The 22,094-nt window shown below is 41.6% G+C and overlaps 2 protein-coding genes across 5 annotated transcripts in view; both read right to left on the reverse strand.

Moving 5' to 3' along the window:
* Window positions 1-22,094, reverse strand: part of LOC111965006 (DNA-directed RNA polymerase III subunit RPC7-like) — a 737,315-nt gene that overhangs the window by 414,093 nt on the left and 301,128 nt on the right. The gene's annotated exons all lie outside the window — the stretch shown is intronic.
* On the reverse strand, window positions 10,624-18,505 carry nod2 (nucleotide-binding oligomerization domain containing 2). 4 transcript variants are annotated; one of them, XM_023988957.2, is made up of 14 exons: window positions 18,296-18,505; window positions 17,987-18,042; window positions 17,233-17,531; window positions 15,961-16,212; window positions 15,607-15,727; window positions 14,839-15,443; window positions 13,482-14,671; window positions 13,247-13,330; window positions 13,025-13,108; window positions 12,831-12,914; window positions 12,637-12,720; window positions 12,409-12,489; window positions 12,186-12,269; window positions 10,624-11,973 (listed from the first exon to the last, which is right to left on the reverse strand). In XM_023988957.2, the coding sequence occupies exons 3-14, from the start codon at window positions 17,479-17,481 to the stop codon at window positions 11,901-11,903; spliced, it is 2,991 nt and encodes a 996-aa protein (XP_023844725.1). In that variant the 5' UTR covers window positions 17,482-17,531; window positions 17,987-18,042; window positions 18,296-18,505; the 3' UTR covers window positions 10,624-11,900. The 4 variants fall into 4 exon arrangements, with proteins under 4 accessions (XP_023844725.1, XP_023844722.1, XP_023844723.1 ...); XM_023988954.2 differs by having other exon boundaries at window positions 17,233-18,042; XM_023988955.2 differs by lacking the exon at window positions 18,296-18,505 and having other exon boundaries at window positions 14,848-15,443; window positions 17,233-18,280.

Genomic DNA, 22,094 nt, shown 5'->3' on the forward strand with positions numbered 1-22,094 from the left:
TAGCTATCCCTGTGAATCCACCATGACTACTCCCACGTCCAGTAGTAGATCTAGGAGTATTGGAGAGACTAGGGAAAGATAGGGAAGGTGTTGATCCTTCTGATTTGTTTAAGAGACGTCTGGATACCGTGTATCATAATTTTGTGTCCATATACACAGATGGTTCAAAGGATCCAAGGACAGGACATACTGGGTCAGCATTTGTAGTGCAGGAATGTGGGGTGAGAGTCAGGAAACATATTACAGATCATCAGGCTGTATATACGGCGGAGATGATGGCCATACTGTTGGCCTTGCAGTGGGTGGAGGAAGTTAAACAAGAAAGAGTAGTTATTTGCTCTGATTCATGTGCAGTGTTAAGGAGTCTCCAGTCCATTATATCACGTAGCAGACAAGACCTGCTTTATGAGGTGCTACAAACCCATGGCAGGAGTAAACAAATGGGTATACAGATAATATTTACATGGGTCCCAACTCATGTGGGAGTGGAGGGGAACGAGGCAGTTGATGTACTGGCTAAACAAGCACTAAGTAGTGGAGATGTTGATGTGGTAGTTTAAATGAGCAAGGCAGAGGCAGAAAGCATGATATGGACAGTGATGGTGGAGAAATGGCAGGAGCAGTGAAATAGAGATACTAAGGGCAGGCATTTATTTCAAGTACAGAGGAAAGTTGGGAGGGGAGAATGGCAGGAAGGGACAGAAGAGAGGAGGCTATATTTACAAGATTAAGGGTGGGTCACAGCCAGTTGAATAAGACTTTACATGTGATAGGAAAGCATCCAACAGGAAAATGTGAGTATTGCCAGGAAACAGAGACCGTGGAGCATGTATTGATACAGTGTGGACATTGTTGGAGGGAAAGAGAGAGGATGAGATCTAGTATGAGGGAGAAGGGGATACAGGAAATTAGTTTAAAGAGTATATTGAGTAGAAAGTCATTAGATATAGTCTCAAATATATTGTAATCCTTTTTAAGAGCAACGGGGCTGGCAGGTAGGATTTAGTTTCTCCCTGTCTCTGGCCAACACTCCAGTACAGTAGGTGGCGGTAATGCACCATAACGTTGGATGCCAACCACCGATAAACCCCACCGAAGAAGAAGAAGGAGCCAAGGTAAGTTTCTAGCAAGCATTAAACTTATCTTATAAAAAACAATCAATCTTCACATAATCACTAGTTAACTACACATGGTTGATGATATTACTAGGTTACCTAGCTTGTCCTGCGTTACATATAATCAATGCGGTGCCTGTTAATTTCTCATTGAATCACAGCCTACTTCAATTTTGCCAAACGGGTGATGATTTAACAAAAGCACATTCGCGAAAAAAGCACAATCGTTGCACAAATGTACCTAACCATAAACATCAATGCCTTTCTTAAAATCAATATACAAAAGTATATATTTTTTAAACTTGCATATTTAGTTAAAAGAAATTCATGTTAGCAGGCAATATTAACTAGGGAAATTGTATCACTTCTCTTGCGTTCAGTGCAATCAGAGTTGTATCAAATCAAATTTTATTGGTCACATACACATGGTTTGCAGATGTTAATACGAGTGTAGCGAAATGCTTGTGATTCTAGTTCCAACAGTGCAGTAATATCTAACAAGTAATGTAACAAATCTCCAACAACGACCTAATACACACAAATCTAGAGTGGTGAATGAGAATATGTACTGTACATATAAGTATATGGATGAGCGATGGCTGTTTAGCAGTCTGATGGCCTTGAGATAGAAGCTGTTTCTCAGTCTCTCGGTCCTAGCTTTGATGCACCTGTACTGACCTCGCCTTCTGGATGATAGCTGTGTGAACAGGCAGTGGCTCGGGTGGTTGTTGTCCTTGATGATCTTTATGGCCTTCCTGTGACATTGGGTGCTGTAGGTGTCATGGACGGCAGGTAGTTTGCCCCCGGTGATGCGTTGTGCAGACCGCACCACCCTCTGGAGAGCCTTGCGGTTGAGGGCATTACAGTTGCCAAACCAGGCGGTGATACAGCCCGACAAGATGCTCTCGATTGTGCATCTATAGAAGTTTGTCAGGGTTTTGGGTGACAAGCCAAATTTCTTCAGCCTCCTGAGGTTGAAGAGGCGCTGTTGCGCCTTCTTCATCACACTGTCTGTGTGGGTGGACCATTTCAGTTTGTCTGTGATATATATGCCCAGGAACTTAAAACTTTCCACCTTCTCCACTGCTGTCCCTTGTGGATAGGGGGGTGCTCCCTCTGCTGTTTCCTGAAATCCACGATCATCTCCTTTGTTTTGTTGATGTTAAGTTAGAGGTTATTTTCCTGACACCACACTCCGAATGCCCTCACCTCCTCCCTGTAGGCTGTCTCGTCGTTGTTGGTGATCAAGCCCACTACTGTTGTGTTGTCTGCAAACTTGATGATTGAGTTGGAGGCGTGCATGGGCGCGCAAGTCGTGGGTGAACAGGGAGTACAGGAGAGGGCTGAGCACACACCCTTGTGGGGCCCCAGTATTGAGGGTCAGTGAAGTGGAGATGTTGTTTCCTACCTTCACCACCTGGGAGCGGCCCGTCAGAAAGTCCTGGACCCAGTTGCACAGGGAGGGGTTGAGACCCAGGGCCTCCAGCTTGATGATGAGCTTGGAGGGTACTATGGTGTTGAATGCTGAGCTGTAGTCAATGAACAGCATCCTTACATAGGTATTATTTTTGTCCAGATGGGATAGGGCAGTGTGCAGTGTGATGGCGATTGCATCATCTGTGGACCTGTTGGGGCGGTATGCAAACTGAAGTGGGTCTAGGGTGTCAGGTAAGGTAGAGGTGATATGATCCTTGACTAGTCTCTCAAAGCACTTCATGATGACAGAAGTGAGCGCTACGGGGCGATAGTCATTTAGTTCAGTTACCTTTGCTTTCTTGGGTACATGAACAATGGTGGGCATCTTCAAGCAAGTGGGGACAGCAGACTGGGATAGGGAGAGATTAAATATGTCCATAAACACACCAGCCAGCTGGTCTGCGCATGCTCTGAGGATGCGGCTAGGTATGCCGTCTGGGCCAGCAGCCTTACGAGGGTTAACAAGTTTAAATGTTTTACTCACGTCAGCCASTGAGYAGGYGYGGGGGGGGGGGGGGGGCGCAGTCTTTGTTAGCGAGCCGCGACGGTGGAACTGTATTATCCTCAAAGCGGTGTTTAGTTTGTCTGGAAGCGTGACGTCGGTATCTGCAACGTGGCTGTTTTTGTTTTTGTAGTCCGTGCTTTCCTGTAGACCCTGCCACATACGTCTCGTGTCTGAGCTTAGAATTGCGACTCCATCTTGACCCTTTATGGCATTTGCTTGTTTGATTGCATTGTGGAGGGAATAACTACACTGTTTATATTCAGCCATATTTCCAGACTTCTTTCAATGGTTCAATGTGGTGGAACGCGCTTTCAGTTTTGCGCGAATGCCGCCATCCATCCACGGTTTCTGGTTAGGGTAGGTTTTAATAGTCACAGTGGGTACGACATCTCTAATGCACAGTCAGCGTATAGGTCAATGTTGTTCTCTGAGGCTGACCGGAACATATTCCAGTCCACGTGATCAAAACAATCTTGGAGCGTGGCTTCCGATTGGTCAGACCAGCGTTGAATGGTTCTCATCACTGATACATCCTGTTTGAGTTTCTGCCTATAAGCCGGGACGAGCAAGATGGAGTCGTGGTCGGATTTGCCAAAGGGAGGGCAGGGGAGGGCTTTGTATGCATCGCGGAAGTTAGAGTAGCAGTGGTCGAGAGTATTAGTCCTGAGAGGCCAAGATGGCGGCTTGAACAGACGCTTTTTTACCGAGCTCCGCACCAAACTTCAGAAAGATTGTGAAAAAAACAAGTTTACAGTCATTACTATTACTGTTTTTATTTGTTCAAGATATAAGAACTTTCCTGTGACTGGAAAAATAATTGGATCATTTATTTCGGCATGTCCATGCGAAGTCGTGACACAAAAAGAAAGGAAAAAGCTAGCCGTTCTATTGCTAATCAACAAGAGAGAAACGTGCTTATAGACAACCGCCATAACTACGCTTGCCCTATGGATAATATCATGCTTTCGAATGCTGTTGAAGATGACGAATTCCCCTCTTTACCGGTTACTCCGCGCAAACCTCTACCCTCCAAAAAAAACAACATGAACTCTGACATCGTGGCAACCCTCTCCTTACTCATCAACTCCAGGTCTGACGCCATTGAGAAAATGGTAGGCGCGAACACCATGGTTATCGAAGGCTTGAAAAAGACTGTGGAGTTTGTATGTGGTGAAATTAAGGATGTGAAAATGAGAGTGTCAAAAGTTGAAAAAAGTGTGGAAAAGAATAACAATGTCTACCATAGACTGATCTGATCTGGAACAATACACAAGAGGATGGAACCTGAGACTCTACGGCATGCCAGAGGTGGAAAATGAGGATGTGCGATGAGAGGCTATCCACATCTGCCAAGACGTTATGCCTGCAGAGAAGAACAAAGTTGGTGATGCCATCGACGTTGTGCATCGCCTCGGCAAGAAGCAACAGTATAACGATTTAAGACCAAGGGGTATCATCATCCTCTTCACTGCCAGATTCTACAGGGATGCTGTCTGGAAAGCTGCTAGGAAGAACACCTTACTTCAGAGCCATGGTCTGCGTTTCGCCCAGCATCTCAGCCCGGAGGACATAGAAAGAAGGAAGAAGTTGTGGCCAACGATCAAGAATGCACAAAATGAGGTAAAGGCTGCTTACTTCGTCGGAGGAAGAGGCATCATCAACGGTTCGGGAATCCATATTCCTCCCTAGAATCTCAACAGAAGGAACAGATTGATGGTTTCAGCCATGGTATTCTCATTCTCATTTTGGGGCGGCAGGTAGCCTAGTGGTTAGACCGAAAGGTTGCTAGATCGAATCCCTGAGCTGACAAGGTAAACATCTGTCGTTCTGCCCCTGAACAAGGCAGTTAACCCACTGTTCCTAGGCCGTCATTGTAAATAAGAATGAGAACTGACTTGCCTAGTTAAATAAAGGTTAAATAAAAAATAAAATTCCTTGTACTGATTAATGTTACCTAACAAGCATCAGGTGACTATTGTTCAGAATACTCAGGTACCTCAATGTATTAGTTTGTTCTTGTATGACCAGACCAGAAGGCCTATTTTGTTTACAAACTTAAGAAGAAGACTGAAAGTTGTATTTATTTTTTATGCATACAGTAACTAAAATACCGTTTTAAAGGGGCATACAGGTCTGCTCTGACTTTACACGGTTATTGTTGTATTTGGTTATTAATACTTATTTCAAAGTGAAAAAGGTCTTAGGAACGTGTACATGTAAAACATTTTTTATTCTGTTTTTTCATTTTCATTTGCACTTAAAATAGTAGGTACCCTTTAATTTAAATTATTATTTTGTATTTTATTTCTCAGAATAGTTCCTGATTACCCTAAAGAGGGTTTTTAGTCTCTCACTAAAGAGAACCCTTGGTTTGGTCTTGAACATCATTTTCTGTTTAGTTGAATTTTAAAAGCCGGATAACAACTAGCTCAGAGTTAATGGTATAAGCTATTTTCACTTTAAGTTGACCTAAATGGTGCAGATCTCGGTTCCTTATCGCTTACGTTCACTGCTCCTACGTTTTTTACTCATCCTACAGTTTATACTTCTATATAATCTTTGTTGTTTTGTCTTTGTCTATAGTTTCTCTTAATGCTAGGGGGTTACGAAACAATGTGAAGCGCAAGGCCTTATTTTTATTTGCTAAACAATTTTGAACAGATTTTTGAGAGTCTCACTCTCTTTCTGCTGCCAACTTCTGTAGGTCACAGTGGGGCAACGATATTTGGCTTTCCCATGGATCTGAACACCGCTGGTGTCACTACAATGAAAAATACCTTTGGTGGTAATATTCTACATTCGGAATGTGACCGCTTTGGTCACTTTATCTGTCTTGTGATCAGTTACAATGACATTAGGCTCATTACTGTAAACTTCTATGGGTACAACACCGAACATGAGAATGATGAGTTGCTTGAATCTATAGAGAAACATATACTTCATTGGTTTTCAAAATTTCCAATTAGATTATTATTGATAGAAGGGGACTTTAACATTACTATAGATAATTCATCTGATAGATGGCCCACAGGTACGACAACCAGTCAGAATTTGGGTTTAATACTTTTATGGAAAAGTTTGATCTTACTGATATATGGAGAGAAAGGTTTCCGGCCGACAGATCGTTCACTTGGAGTAACAAAACAGGTTCCAGACAGTCCAGAATAGATTTTTGGCTTATATCCAAATGTATTGATAGTGAGTGTGTTACTACAAATATTTGTACTACTCCCCTCACAGACCATAGTGCCATTTACATTCATATCAAAATATTTACCCCTGACACTAACTTTGGAAGAGCATCCTACTGGAAGCTAAATAGCTCGTTATTAAATAATGACATAGTTAAGTTTGAGGTTAAATATCTGCTCTCACATGTTTGGGAAAGGGCTTGTGAAGAAAAATCGTATTACAAGAAATGGGAGCTCTTTACATTTGAGGTGTCCAAATACCTTAAAAAATATAGTAGTAATCTTGCTAAGACCAGAAGAGCTGAGGAGGAAAAGGTGATCATTAAGATAACTTCCCTTTTTCAGAGGACCCTAGCCGGCCTCTCAGGGGAGGAGAAGATGGAACTGATTGAGTTACAAAATAAACTGGATAATATATATAGATTAAATCAAATGGATAATATATATAGATTAAATCAAATGGATAATATATATAGATTAAAAGCAGAAGGAGCCGTTATTAGATCTAGGAAAAAATGGATTGAGGAGGGAGAACAGAATTCATCCTATTTCTTTAGACTTGAGAAATTTCACGACAAATAACACTATCCATAAGTTAAACATTGATGGTGTTATTACAGATGACCAAAAATGAATCGCTAAATACTGTAGCAATTTTTACAGGAAATTGTGTAGATCTAAGTACTGTCAGGAATCCACAGATATGTTTTTTGACTCACTGAATAATGTTCACTCTATCAGTGATACAGAATCTAAACAGTGTGATGAACCCATCAAAGTTGAAGAGATTATAGAGTTGTCACGTTCCTGACCTTATTTCCCTTGTTTTGTATGTATTTAGTATGGTCAGGGCGTGAGTTGGGGTGGGTTGTCTATGTGTGTTTTCTATGTTGGTTTTTTTGTGTTCGGCCTGGTATGATTCTCAATCAGAGGCAGCTGTCAATCGTTGTCCCTGATTGAGAATCATACTTAGGCAGCTGGGGTTTCACGTTTGGTTTGTGGGTGTTTGTTCCTGTGTCAGTGTTTTCGCCACACAGGACTGTTACGGTATGTTCGTTTGTTGTTTTGTATCGTGTATTGTTTTCGTGTCTATTAAATATCATGGAAACTTACCACTCTGCAAATTGGTCTTCCGATCCTTCTCGCCTCTCCTCGTTCGATGAGGAGGACGAGATACACTCGATACAAGAGTCTATCAAACATCTAAAGAACAATAAATCCCCAGGTGTTGATGGAATTACTGAACAAGTAGCTCCCTTCCTATTTGAAGTCTTTTTAGAGAGTATTAAAAACAATGTTCTCCTTCCTACAATGAGTCAGGGGTTAATAACACTGATACCTAAGCCTAAAAAATAAGTGCTGCTCATCGATAACTGGCATCCAATTTGTCTTCTTAATAATGACTATAAGATATTAGCCTTACTACTTGCAAAAATAACTAAAGAGGTCTTGGATGCAATCATTGATGAAACACAGTCTGGATTTATGAGGAACAGCCATATTTCTAACAATATCAGACTAGTATTAGACATACTTGACTACTCAGACCTAATAACCGAGGATAGTTTCATATAATTTTTAGATTTTTACAAAGCATTTGACACAGTAGAGCATCAGTTCCTCTTCCACTCCCTTGAGAAATGTGGCTTTGGGATTTGTTCTGTAAGGCTATTAAGACTCTAGAAATGGTAACAGCTCTATCAAATTGAAATATGGCACCTCACCCAGATTTGAGTTAAAGAGAGGAATTAGGCAAGGTTGTCCCATCTCTGTTTTTATTAATCACCCAACTTCTTACAAATTCTTTAAATAATAGTTCTGTACAAGGCATTTCCATAGCTGGTAAATAAATTATTTTAAGCCAGCTGGCTGACGATACTACACTTTTTCTGAAAAACGCTAACCAAATTCCCATATCGATCAATGTGATACAATCCTTTTCCAAAGCGTCTGGTCTATATCTTAACATAAATGTGAACTCATGGCTGTCAAAGATTGTGTGACACCTTCATATTATGGTATTCCAGTGAAATAATAACTTGCATATTTAGGCATAACCATTACTAAGGATCAGAAGTCTAGAGGCTTACTAAATTTTAACCCTCTAATTAAAAACCCCAGAAGAAGCTAAATCAATGGCTACAGAGGGACTTATCTTTAAATGGAAGAGTCCTAATAACCAAGGCTGAAGGTATCTCTAGGCTAACATATGGCATTCTATCTTTATATCTTGACGGTAAAATAAGCAAGGAGATTGGTGAGCCAAATGGTAAATGCAGAGTTCTTTAAACTTAGTTATAAGGAATACTTATAAGGTATTAGGTCCCTTAGGTCCCTGAAACACCTAAAGATTTTGCAATTGTTTTAGATGCCATTCCCTCAGCTGTTGCTTTATTATTCAGGAACGTGTTAAGACATGACCCTCAGAGCCTGTTGACTCATCAGTAGGATAGATTTGTTTTTCTTTTGGTCCATTCAACAACAGAGTGATACGAACCTTGTTTCAGCAGGATGTTGTATCTATACCTTATGTCATGCCTTATTGGAATGGATTTATTGATAATATCTGTTGGAAAAAAGTTTGGATGTTGCCACACACATACCTACTTGTTAACAAAATTAAGGAAGTTTCCTTTAAAATTGTTCATAAATATTATCCCGCCAACCACTATATGAAGAGGTTTAAGGAAAACATAAACTCAAATTGTACCTTTTGTAATGACCACCCAGAAACAGTGTTGCATCTTTTTTGGCATTGTATTCATGTAAGGAAACTGTGGCAAGACATCAGTAGATTTATAATTGAACACATTTATGAAGATTTTACACTATTGTGGAGAGATGTACTACTTGAATTCTTTACCTACGATAGAAATAAGCTGAAACAATTTTATGTAATTAATTTAATTATTATTTTGGTAAAAGTTCATATTCACAAATGTAAATTTACAAACAAAACACCACATTTTCTTACCTTACAAAAAGAAATTGAACTATATTTTAAGACAATTAAATACTCTACTAACAAAAAAGCTGTTAGAATTATAGGTGTATGTACTGTATGTGTGTAATGTGATATTGTACCCCCTAGCTGTCACGCCCTGACCTTAGAGAGCTTTTTATGTCTCTATTTTGGTTTGGTCAGGGTGTGATTTGGGTGGGCATTCTATGTTAATTTTTCTATGTTTTGTATTTCTTTGTTTTCGCCGGGTATGGTTCTCAATCAGGGACAGCTGTCTATCGTTGTCTCTGATTGGGAACCATACTTAGGTAGCCTTTTTCCACCTGTGTTTTGTGGGTAGTTATTTTCTGTTTTGTTTCTGCAACTGACAGAACTGTTCGTTGTCGTTTTGCCCTTTGTTATTTTGTTCAAGTGTTTTTTGAAAATAACTCCTTCTTCATCCGAAGAATTATTTTTTATATACCTGTGTTCCCACAAGTACTTCCTGTATGGATTTGTTTTTAATAAAATTTAAAAAAGAGTATTTGTCCTACGTGTCGTGCAATAAATATGCTGATAAAATTTAGGTAGCATTGTTCTCAAATTTGCTTTGTTAAAATTTCCAGCTACAATAAATGCAGCCCTCGGACATATAGTTTGCAGCAGTTTGGGCCGCATGGCTCGTTGCAAAATGTGTGAAGACCATTTCTTCCTAACAAAGACCGTAATTAATTTTCCAGAATTAAACATCATTATGACATAACATTGAAGCTTGTGCAATGTAACAGCAATATTTAGACTTAGGGTTGCCACCCGTTCTGAAAAAATACAGAGCGGTTCCGTATTTCACTGAAAGAATAAACGTTTTGTTTTCGAAATGAGTTTCCAGATTTGACCATATAAATGACCAAAGGCTCATATTTCTGTGTGTTTATTATATTATAATTAAGTCTATGATTTGATATTTGATAGAGCAGTCTGAGCGGTAGTAGGCAGCAGCAGTCTCGTAAGCATTCATTCAAACAGCACTTTACTGCGTTTGCCAGCAGCTCTTAGCAATGCTTGAAGCACAGCTCTGTTTATGACTTCAAGCCTATCAACTCCCGAGATTAGGCTGGCAATACTAAAGTGTCTTTAAGAACATCCAATAGTCAAAGGTATATGAAATACAAAATGGTATAGAGAGAAATAGTTGACACGTCATAATTCCTATAACTACCAACTAAAACTTCTTAATTGGGAATATTGAAGACTCATGTTGAAAGGAACTACCAGCTTTCATGTTGTCATGTTCTGAGCAAGGAACTTAAACTTTAGCTTTTTTACATGGCACATATTGCACTTTTACTTTCTTCTCCAACACTGTGTTTTTTGCATTATTTAAACCAAATTGAACATGTTTCATTATTTATTTGAGACTAAATTGATTTTATTTATGTATTATATTAAGTTAAAATAAAAGTGTTCATTGTTCATTCAGTAATGTTGCAATTATCATTATTACAAATATATATACAAAAATCTTCCGATTAATCGGTATCGTCTTTTTTTTGGTCCTCCAATAATCGGTATCGGCGTTGAAAAATCATAATTGGTCGACGTCTACTTCAAAGCCTCTCAATGGCCAATACAAACCATCAGCAGTACAGGGTTTATATACATAATTAATTGCCTCCCACATTAACAGTGCTGTTGACAGGTCTGGGATCTTCTATACTGTGACTTGTACAGTGTACACAGATTAATGTCATTCAAACCAGGCATGTGTGTGTGTTGACATGCAAATTACTTGTTATGAGTGCAGAATGATGTGCAAATATTGATAAAAGCAACACGTGAATTCTTCATATTATATTTTGGAAATATTATATTTCATTAATAGTACACTGAATTGCTGTTTAACTTCAAATTAAAGCTGCAATATGTAACTTTATGGTATTCTCTACACTACACTTGCTTGTTGTCACATAAACTGAAATTAAGCGAACTATTCGATTTTTTGGAACCAGAAAACGGCTGAGAGATTTCTGCATAGTGCATTTTAAAAATGTCATAGCCTACATTAACATTTCTCAGTAGGCAAGGTGACATAACGTAACAACCCGTTCTATCCCCACCATAGATCACTGACACAACAGGACTAATCACTGTTAGTGATTCACTGATAAAATAAGAGTCATGTAACCGCTGAATCAACCCTTGTCATCAAACATACTAGCACTGCCAGTCAGTGTACAATAGGGTAGGGTACATAAGAATACTGATGTACCAGTTCAAATACCTGACTGTTATTTGATAATTTGCCAGAAACAATAGGGTCACACACAATGGTGCTTACTTAAAACAAGAGTCAGACCAGTTCCTTATCACAATGACTAATATGACTAATATGAAAAGAATGCTACCAAACAAGCTGCCTGTAGTAGCAGAGCAGGTCAGAAGTTGCTACTTATTGTGAATGGATAAAACAAGCTTGCCCACACTGTTTACATCATTGGGAACATCACATCCAACATGATCCATAATGTACGTAAAAACATATAATAACCTATAAATAACACAACTACCATTTTAAGGGAAATGCTACTAAAGAAGTTACATAAATTACAAACAGACATACACATGGCTGTAAACAATAATACTCCAGTATAGTTGACCRGCACTTGGRATCATCAGAATGTAAGCCTGGGTTCCCGCTGTGTCATCTCCTCCACCTCTTCTGGGCTGAGCTCATTACCTCTCAACCTAGAAAGAAAACAATTATTCTCTTAACTCTAATTTACAGTCTTTGGATTAGAGACCTTCTTAAGTGATTWGAGATCCATTCTTCACGTGTATGGGGAGGTATAGGAGACTACAACATACTGTACTGTATGTATAGGACATAACACTTTGTAAATTACATTTCTCAGCCAGTATATAACTGTCTAAATGATTAAAGCATAATGTTAACATACCACACTGCCTTCACACTAGTGTTGCRTTCAAGAGCCAGTATTAGACACTCCACACCTGTTCTTGTGATGCAGTTTTTGGTTAACCTGTGGAGGGCATGAGAGAGCAGAGTGAAAYATGTGTTTAGCACAYCCACAACTTTCAAAATGTCAGTTGYGGCAAAACMGAARGTGGGTAGCTGCAAAGTCCTTTTCAGTATTCAGGATGTGCTATCAATATACTCACCACAGCTCCTCAAGRGTACTGTTCTTGATGAGTGGGGCAAGAGCACATGCTCCTGCACTGCCAACACCATTGTCTACCAGGCTGCCATGAAACATACATCTGACAGTAAGATTTATTCCTATGTTGAAGTATTTGAATGATAACAGGGCTGTCTGGACATATAGTTGCCCATMATAGTATGGATGTGTTAGTAATGTTCATGGTTCAACCTATCACTAGTAACATTACCTGAGCCACACCAAGGTTTGGCTGTCCTTTAGAGCATTGGCAATGGCCTCTGCACCTTTATCACCTATTTTATTTCCCCAAAGCCTAAAAAACAGAGAGGATTAAAATGGTCAACCAGATATATTATTACAGCATTGTGATAGGCATAAAACAACTTTGTCATTCTCAGAGAGATAGGGTAGTCTGCTTCCTACCCCAAGAACTGTAGTGACCGATTGAACCTCAGTCCCTCCGCCAGTTGCCCTGCCCCTGCTGCTGTGATGTTATTGTTTCCCAGCCTGCAATACAAAGTCAGAGAAAGTGTTCGATTGAATATGGTATTAGCGATTGCTGTGTGAGGTAACATTGTACAGTATCTTATATGGTGAGAGTTGAAAAATATCCTCACCTTAGAGAGAGAAAATTCTGTTTCGTCTTCAGGAGGTGAGCGAAGCACTCTGTGCAGGCATCAGTTAGCTTGTTGTTGAAGAGCCTTTCAGAGACATTAATCAAGATCAATAAAGGTAATAACCTCATCAGTTTTCTTTTTTACGTCTGCATATTTGACATAGCCATAGCATAGCCTAGCTATAGGTCACCTGACAGTGGAAATTGATTTGGCCATACTCACGCAATCTTCTGAAAGCGCTCACACTGGATGCCTTTTTCAATCAATTTACGGATTCCCTCATCTGATATGTTATTGTGTCTCAGGCTGAGGGAGTGAAATAAAAAATAGTCTTATTATTAGGCTTTAGTTTAGTGTCCTGTGTGTTGTGTTACTGGCACAAGGTAACATGTTTATGCTAAAATAATCCCATAGTGAGTGCCATAGTAAATAGTATGGTAAAGCTTTCCACACTTACTATACAGAGTGGCAGACATGCAGGCAAGGCAGCAGCTGCTCCACCCCAACGTCTCCTACGTAGTTGTAGTCTAGCTGAAGCCCCACAGGGTTCCTAAGGTGCTGGAGCACGTAGGCCAGCGCAGTACACTCCACAGGGCCTATGTTACAATAGGTCAGCTTCAGGTGTTCCACCTCTAGCTTAGCCATAGTGTCTCTGGCGATCCTGCTGTCCTGCATCTCATGGATGCACTTGATGAGCCACACGAAGCCTGGCATGGCGTGCATGCTCTTCTTCTCCCCCTCCACAGGCCGAGGGATGGATTTAAAGTGCTTCTGCATGCCTTTGGACAGGCACATCACCACCTGCTTGGACTTCCTGTCCAGAGTGGGCCCAGGGCAGGAGAGGAGCAGCAGGCTGCGGTGGCGCTGAGACAAGAGCCCAGACACAAAAGTGGCTGTTATCTGGAGGTTGGGGGTCTCTGCTGCAGTATTGGCCTCCTTCAAGGCCCCTTCTTGTTGGGTCAAGCAGTGCCCCAGACACACCCTGTGAAAGCCAGGCTGTTGCTGCCTGTCCTGCGGCTGAAAGAGCTTAGGAATGGTGGAGCGGTCCAAGTTATTGTTCAGGACAATGTAGAGAGCAGCAAAGAAGCACTGCATGGTAATGTGCAGGAACTCGTAGTGTTTGCAGTTAGTAGAGGAGGAGAGGTCTTCACTACGGATGAGGAACCCCATGCAGATATCTTCCTCGGTCACCCCACACTTCTGTAGCTCTGTGCCTGTGAAGACATAACAAGAGGCCCCCAGGCCCTCCATGGCTAGCTGCCCCAGATGCAAGGCAGTATCCTGGTGCTCCTGCACCCACCCTATCCCCATGGTGTTCCTCTGAGAGGCCCGGCGCTGGAAGAAGTGCTGCAGGATCATGAGGTAAACATCTGTGATGGTCTGGGGACTGCCCTCTCCCTCTCCACAGCCCAGCAGCTCCTTATAACACTTGGACACAATCCAGCAGAAAACCGGGATGTGACACAGGCCCAGTAGAGCTGTGTTGTTTCGTAGAGACTCCAGGACCCTGGTGGCCACCGTCGGGTCGCGAAGATACTTCCTCACGAAGCAGTCGATCCCGCCGGGCGAGAAGCCTTTCAAGAGGACTTCCTTGCGAAGGTACCGCTTCAGGGTGGGACCCACTGCCTCTGGCCGGCTGGTCACCACCTTAGGATGAGGATAAACTTTATTGTCCCTGAGGGGAAAATTGTCTCGATACAGGAACTGCTTTATACAAAATAAACACTATACATTACCCAGTTGACACATACACAATACATACATTGCACATAAAAATCCTACACATCTCATTTAGCCGTATACATAAAACATACCTTCCTCACCCCCTTCATGAGGGATCCCTGCAGCAAGTTGAAGAGCAGGGTGGGGACTGGGGCACACTGGGTGGGGCAGCAGTGCCTCTGCTCTGAGTCTGAGAAGCTCTGCATAAACTCGTCCAGGCCGTCGAAGGTGAAGAGGATGAGGTGCGGATGGTCCAGGATGAACTGGAAGATTCGGTCCTGGTCCCCGTCCGGCCAGCAGCAGTGCAGGAACAGCAGCTCTCTGAGAGACAGCTCCCTCTGCTCCGAGCTCAGCCTGCGGCAGCTGAAGGGAAAGAGGAGGAAGAAATCTTGCAGAGCCGCCCCCCTGGCCCAGAGGAGGTGCAGCCTCTGGAGAAGGGTGCTCTTCCCACTGCCTGCCTCCCCAGAGACTAGCACAGTGTCAGCCTCCTGGTTCAGGGTGCCCACCAGGCCCACCACGTCCTCCAGCCCCAGAGCACCAGTCTGGGGCTGGGCCTCACTGCCACCCTGGGCAAGCTCCAGCTGACCCTCTGTGTAGATGTCTTCTAGAGACAGACTGCTGGTTCCTCCATACGTGCTGAGGAAATGTGACTGGGCCGACACAGTGCTGCGCAGCTTCTTCTGATAGGACAAGCACTCTGCAGCAGTACACAAATGATAAGAATGTTTGAAATACACAGGACATCATAGCAAACAATATAATATCTAAGAAGTATTAGTGTAACACCTATCTGTTAGTGCTGTATGCAAACGACTTGCAAGTAGCCGTGTGACTTTTAGTGTTGTGATATAATACAGTACCTTTGGGAGGAGCCTCTTGGTTAAATGGTGAGGGATGGTCCTCTGTTTGCTGAAAGTATTGCAGTAGGACCTTTGCTGCAGGCTCCCCCTTTGATCTGACCTGGTCCAGTAGACGCCTTGCCTACATGACAAAGAAGTCAATTAATTCACATTCACTATCTGAACCTAAATAACATGTCTAATTACAAAAAAAGTCTAAGGACAGCATGACCTGTTTGGATTCAAAGATGTGCAAACTGGAACTTAATTCCAAGAGGGACAGGGAAGTTGTGTAATATCATAGTACTCTACATCATACCAGGCATGTAGATATAAATAAAGCTGTTATACTGGTCTCAGGGTGCGGTTGGTTACCTGTTGTGAGGGGGTGTACACAAGTAGCTGCACCTCATCGCAATCAGATGGTGTAAAGCTGCCTGTATGCAGCAGGACCTCCAGAGCTCCTTCAATATGGTCCTTTAGCCTCCTCACCAGAACAGGCCTGTCTGTCTGGAGGGTCTGGATAGCTGTACCATGTAATTCTTTTGTATCATCTCTTGTATTTTCTAGATCGGCAGTACGACAGTTTCCAAAAGAGAGGCCAGCTCTTTGGGCCTCAGGGAGGACCTGGTTGAAAGCAATACAATTAAATAAAAATGTAATGATCTGTATCTTTAATGATCTGTATCTTTAATGATCTGTATCTATGTAATGATCTGTATCTATGTAATGATTTGTATCTATGTAATGATCTGTATCTTTGTAATGATCTGTATCTTTGTAATGATTTGTATCTTTGTAATGATTTGTATCTATGTAATGATCGGTATCTATGTAATGATCTGTATCTATGTAATGATCTGTATCTTTGCAATGATCTGTATCTATGTAATGATCTGTATCTTTGTAATGATCTGTATCTATGTAATGATCTGTATCTATGTAATGATCTGTACCTATGTAATGATCTGTACCTATGTAATGATCTGTATCTTTGGGACATGGCAACTGATTTGTATCGCTCAACATTTTTGCCTAGTGGCTTTTTACTAAGACAATACGTTAGGAACACCTGCTCTTTCCATGACATAGACTGACCAGGTGAATCCATGTGAAAGCTATGATCCCTTATTAGATTCACTTCAATCAGTGTAGTTGAAGGGGAGGAGACAGGTTAAATAATTATTTTTAAGCCTTGAGACAATTGAGACATGGATTGGGTATGTGTGTGCCATTCAGAGGGTGAATGGGCAAAACAAAAGTTTTAAGTGCCTTTGAACAGGGTAGTAGGTGCCAGGCACACCGGTTTGAGTGTGCAAAGAACTGCAATGCTGCTTTTCGCGCTCAACAGTTTCCCGTGTGTATCAAGAATGGTCCACCACCCAAAAGACATCTAGCCAACTTGACACAACTGTGGGAAGCATTGGAGTCAACATGGGCTAGCATCCCTGTGGAACGCTTTTGGCACCTTGTAGAGTCCATGCCCCCGACAAAGTGATGCTGTTCTGAGGGCAAAAGGGGGTGCAACTCAATATTAGGAAGGTGTTCCTAATGTTTTGTACATACATCAGTAATGTATGTTCAAAACATGCTCATACATCCTTTAGAACGGCATCACCTGTGAAGAGCTGTGCCTACATATCTTACCTGTTTGAAAGCAGCCAGGAGCAGTTGACAGGTCTCATCTCCCTTGGTGTACACAAGATCTAGTAGCACCCTTGTGTTGGCACACAGAGCACGGCCTGGTACCCGTACATTCTGGTAGTCCTCCCAGAACAGCATTCCCCAGGACAGGAGTAGGTCCAATACACTATCCAGACCCTCAGAAGAGCCACCACAGCACAGGGCACGCAGCAGCTCTGCTCTCTGCCTCAGGACCAGCTGCCGGGCACTCATACAGATGTAGGATCTTAATTTGAGCCAGTTTGCTACAGCAGGAAAATAATCTTGCAGCAACAGGAAATGTGATTTATTATGTGGATTATAATTAATGGACATTTTAGTAGGGTTGTTAAATGTTTTGTTAGGGAAAATCAAGTCTAAATATGCACACAGGCACAGCTTCAATTCTGACACCGCATCATGCCACACTCACATGATATACTCTCATTTCCTCTGTGATGTCAAGGAATAAAAATAAATTCATCACCAAAAAGGGAAATGTATGAACACAATCCAAAATTGATCACGAATGTCAATACGATTGACTAGGAAAAATACAGATACAGTCAAACAAGTTTAGAGAAGGCAAAGAGATCGCTAATGTCATATATTGAATTGTGCATAGAGAGCATGTGAGTAACAGGTGAATCCAAAACGTGATGATAAACCTCAAAGGCAACTGTGACACCTGCATTTAACTTTACATCTGTAATAGACCATGGATAAAATTGTAACTTACGTTTCAGCGGGAGATTTGTCTGATTTCTTCGAGATCATCATCTGTCTACTCGAGTCCTGCGAAACAGAATGGTCCACGCAAATGGTACAGGCGGAATCGTCAACTCTTGTCTCTCTTCCTCATTCCACAATTCGTCATTCCTCATTCCGCTAAATTGCCCGCTGTAAATAATGGCTTTTTCCTAAACCATTTAATAACGAATCTATAAACATATTAACTTATTATTTCAAGGTGAAGAATTTGCAAGTTCTCTAAAAGTATTGTATTATTGAGAGCTATTGAATTATGAGAACCCACATGTGCATGTACCTTTTATTTACAGGGAAAGTGAAAGTGACATGTCAATGACACGTTTAGAATTTGTTTAAATACTGGCTCTTTATTCCAATGATTAATGTCCCTTCAAATAGGTCTGTTAGAGCCCCACGTTTTTTGCACAAAAAAAATAAAAAATATCCGTTTGTAAATGTTGAAAATGTTGAGTTTCCATAAATCTCGCGCGCAATGTAGATATCAAAGAACGCGCAGTTCGGGGTAGAGTAGTGGGTGAAACCATTCACTTCAGGAAAAGGAGTGATATAAATAAAGTTTCCTTTCATTATGTGTTGCTGAATCCATAAGAATATTTGCTGCCATTGTAGTAAGGTTGGTAATACGAGAGGTCTTCGCACTTACCATTTTTGTATTATTTTCTTTGAAAGAACAACTAGTGGGTTTTGAGTGCTTCTCCCCTATTTGGGAAGTTGGTTTGCCTGCTCCTGAGTCTGAGAGATATTCTGAGAGCAGTGAAGGTGTGGCTGTGACCATCCTGTCAATGCCTATCATCACTGTTTGATATATTTTACTGCAGATAAAAACCGAGTCCTGAAGTGTGGGTGTCCGTGTGCCTTTCTTCTGGGGGGCTATGTGAAGTTGGTTACAAAATTGGTGCAGTGACCCAGATCTACAAGATCAGCCATCGCCGATCACCAGGAATACAGCAGTGCTCCAGAGAAGAGGACTACACCTGCCGTCAACTTCATGAGACAGTTAATTTAAATATTCGTCATGACATCTCCACACCAAAAAATCCAGGTACTCTGGTCAAGCCCAATGGTGATCCACCACTTTTACTGGTGAGTGAGGACTTATAACCTAGGGGAGTTAACTGTGATATTGTAACCCCCAGTATTGGTAGGGGAGCTCAGATAGCTAGAATGGTAGAGCATAGCTTTACCAGGAGTGCTGGTGTAACGTCAGTAAATGAACAAGAGGATGTTATTGATCAAACAACATGTCAGAGTGATGGAGATGATGAATACTCCAATGATGATGAATACCTTACGCAGCAGAGTGTTATGCTTGATTTAGTCAAGCAGATGGGTCAAGAGATTGGTCGCAGTATTGTTTCAAGTCTGTCAGCAAGTAATATCTCTCCATCCAAGGTATCTGCCGACACTGTCCCAGTGTGCATGCCAGATTGGTCCAAGGTTAACTTTGTCATGAAATCTGACATGTGTGAGCCACCCACTTTCAGAGGTGATGGAACAGATAAATGTACTGTGTATGAGTGGCAGGAAATGATGAAGATTTACTTGGTAAAGAAAGGTCACAAAATGCCAGAGCAAGGTAATGAAATCATGGAAAGGTTCATGGGGAGGGCAAAGGATTTGGTCAAGATAGGAATCCGCAGCAACCCTATTGTTCCATCAGCAGAGACCCTGAGGTTATTTTCAGTATTTTGAAACAGCATTTTGGTGAGACCATCTCCTCTACTACGCCACTTCAAGATTTTTATGAAACCAAACCTTATCACGGGGAGAATAGCTTAGACTACTGGGTGCGCCTTAACCGAGTAGCAGATCTAGCTAATGAATGTCCACAAAGACAGGGCAGACAGATGGATGACGTGGGTCATGCGGTCGCCATGATATTTGTGAAGCACTGCCCCAATCATGAACTGTACACAGCATTCGGATGCAAGCCTAGGGTGAAACGGACAGTGGGTGAAGTTCAGGAATTGATAGGCAGCCACCAAAATGACAGATGTGCTACAAGGAGGAAGCAAAACATATTGACACTACAGGAAGACATCCAAAAAACAGAGGAGAGCTCAGAGCACCCCGTCCTTAGCTCAGCGGTTCAAGGAGTTCAGAGTTGCAATGATCAGGTGACAATAACAAAACTTTTAACACTGCTAGAACAGTTTATTATAAACCAAAACGCTGCTCACCCTGCCACAAGAGGGCCCCGCAGAACTGTACAGCTGTCTCCCTCCTTCCCATGTGCTATATGTAAAGATGTGGCTCACTCCACTCAGGTCTCACTGTCTTAATGACCGCATGTGCTTCAAATGTCAAAATCCTGGCCATCAAACCATAGACTGCCCACAAAAGCAGGAGATTAGAAGAGAGGCACCAGTAGGGCAGCGGCCACAAAATCAAGGTCCAGCTATAAACTAATAGGTCTGCACCTTGAAGGGAAAGGTGCAGCTAAAAACTATAAATTAAACTGATCCTGAAATAGAACTCTTCATACAAAGAGAAAAACCAAGGCAACACAAATGTGATATATCAACGTACTCAGAGAATAACCGGCAATGAAAGTCTGTTCTATGCACCAGTGACCGTGCAGGGTTCAGTAGAACTGAGAGGACTCATTGATAGTGGTTCAATGACCTGTATGTTAAGTGAATCTGCTGAGTATACATTGCTTCGAAACATGTCTTAACTGAAAGCTCGAAAATGTCCACTCCTGTAGTACTCGTGGGATGTGAAGGCCAACAAGTCAATCCCAAATCCAAATATGAGCTCCATATCGAATTAATGAACTGCAAGATGCTGGTGCCAGTCTTAGTTGTGCCAGGGCAAACTGATGACGTGATCATTGTAACAAATGTACTGAAATGTCCTCCATCAACTAAAAAGTACAGAGGGATATTGGAAAGCAATATCACAACCAGTCAATGGACTTTCTGATGAATCAGATGCACTTCTAAGCATACTGGAAAATGTTGACCGTTGGCAAGGAAGTAAAATGCCTGAAAAAAAGTTGCCACTGTTGTTCTCAGCCGGTGTGTGACACTATTCACAAAACATGAACCCTTAGTCTGGGGTAGGCTGAAAGGAACATTTTCCATTAGCAGTACTCTTTTCCATTAGCAGTACTGTTATTGTAGAGCCCACAACGTCCCGAGCAGCATAGTGTGTTAGTGGGTCGTACTGTATGCCCGCTGTGGGGTGACAAATGGATCCCCATGAGGTGGTTAATCTCCAAGATCGCCCGGTTACACTGAAGTGTAATGCAAAACTGGTAGATGTATACCCCTGCATAGCATTGGAAGACCTAAACAGCAGCTGCTGTGGTCAATGTGATGACAAACAAGATGTTGCACAGAATTGGAACCACGACTGAACAGGTAGAAAAACGCTCATATGCTGATGTGTTGAAAGACATGGGTCTAACTGATGTTGACATTGCCTCCTGTGTATCAGAGTATCAGATGAATGGAAACACAAGATGGCAGACCTGGTTGTGAAATATGACAGCATATTTTCCAGAGGGAAATTGGACTGTGGCGAAGCAAGAGACTTTGTGCATAGAATAAGACTGAAAGATGAGAGGCCTTTCAGACTTCCTTACCGCAGAAAAAAAGTATCTATATTAATGTTGCTCAGAAAACTTGAGGGGCCAAATAAAACCACAGCCAGTTGAGGAACCCTGTCCTAAATCATCAACTGAGAAACATTCAGTTTAAAGTCATTTGCCAATGGATTGGGAAAGAAAGATGCTACGTCCATGGCAATAGATAAACACATGATTTGAATCTGGGTTTTGCACCCCTAAATATATTGTGACATTTAAATTGTTTTCACAGCCCTTTAAGTAATGACAATATGTTAAAACATTTTATTATATTTATAAACAATAGTATGAATAGGATGTATACATACATGTAACGAAGTGAATGCAGCATTACTGCAAAAAAGGAGGCAAGTGGAAAGGGGAGAAAGTAGAGAACATGTCAGTCTGCCCTATATTAATCACCAAAATACAAATAGGAAGATTTGTTATTCTAGACACTTCTCCCAGTCATATTTAAGGTTAGAACTACCTTTTAGTGTTCTGA

Source organism: Salvelinus sp. IW2-2015, linkage group LG6.1, assembly GCF_002910315.2.
Source record: "Salvelinus sp. IW2-2015 linkage group LG6.1, ASM291031v2, whole genome shotgun sequence".
Lineage (NCBI taxonomy): Eukaryota > Metazoa > Chordata > Actinopteri > Salmoniformes > Salmonidae > Salvelinus > Salvelinus sp. IW2-2015.